The sequence below is a fragment of the Phalaenopsis equestris genome, unplaced genomic scaffold (genome assembly GCF_001263595.1).
Source record: "Phalaenopsis equestris unplaced genomic scaffold, ASM126359v1 Scaffold187319, whole genome shotgun sequence".
Classification (NCBI taxonomy): Eukaryota; Viridiplantae; Streptophyta; class Magnoliopsida; order Asparagales; family Orchidaceae; genus Phalaenopsis; species Phalaenopsis equestris.
The window spans coordinates 1-706 of record NW_018207268.1 but is presented as its reverse complement, the minus strand read 5'-3'; the positions used below and the strand labels follow the sequence as shown (position 1 = coordinate 706).

The following is a 706-nucleotide window of genomic DNA, read 5'->3' as shown; positions in this document are numbered from 1 at the left end:
AAAAGTGAAATATACATTTTCATGCATAGGTTTATGACAACAAGGTTTTATAAGTTTAACTATCAAACTTTTGATATGTAAATACAAAGAATTGTGTTGTATGTATGCGAGCTTCCCTACATTTTACTATATGAGAATGGGGTGTGGGCTGTCCTCTTGATGGCTTGCTTATTTTTGCTACATTTATAGGCTTTAATGGACGAAGTTTCACTTGCTGTTGATGATGTGAAAAGGACATGGGATCAAACTGTGAATCACATTCAGGACAACATAAAAGAAATTCATTGTTGTGGGAAATCTGGAAAGGGTATTCAGGACCGGAATTCTCTCCCTAGACTCAATGGCACTGCACAGGATGGCCTGGCATTGCTTAGATCACTTCAGTTTAGGCTTGATCTTTTGGCTCAACAACTGCCCACAGAAGAAGCTGTAGTGTCTGCCCACACAATGTTGAACTCTTGGAAAGAACAATACCAGGGGTGGGTTTTGGTACTTCCTAATAAATGATGATATGTTACAGCTCATGCCTTTTTATTGTTAATTTCCTTCTTTAATAAGCTCATTTGATATTGTGAACAATTTTATTTGTTATTTACATTTTTTATTTGTGTGGTGGACAATTTCTTTCTTTTGTATATATTCTTTTTTTGCATTATTTCTTTCCAGATTGCACTTGAGCTTGAGAAATGCAAACTTGCAAGCGAAA

The 706-nt window shown here is 35.7% G+C and overlaps 1 protein-coding gene across 1 annotated transcript; it reads left to right on the top strand.

The window, feature by feature from the left end:
- Positions 1-65: 65 nt before the first annotated feature.
- Positions 66-700, top strand: LOC110034439 (the record flags this gene model as incomplete). Its single annotated transcript, XM_020738698.1, has 2 exons — positions 66-479; positions 667-700. Coding segments are annotated over exons 1-2 (318 nt in total), but the record flags the coding sequence as incomplete, so codon positions are not given.
- Positions 701-706: the final 6 nt, after the last annotated feature.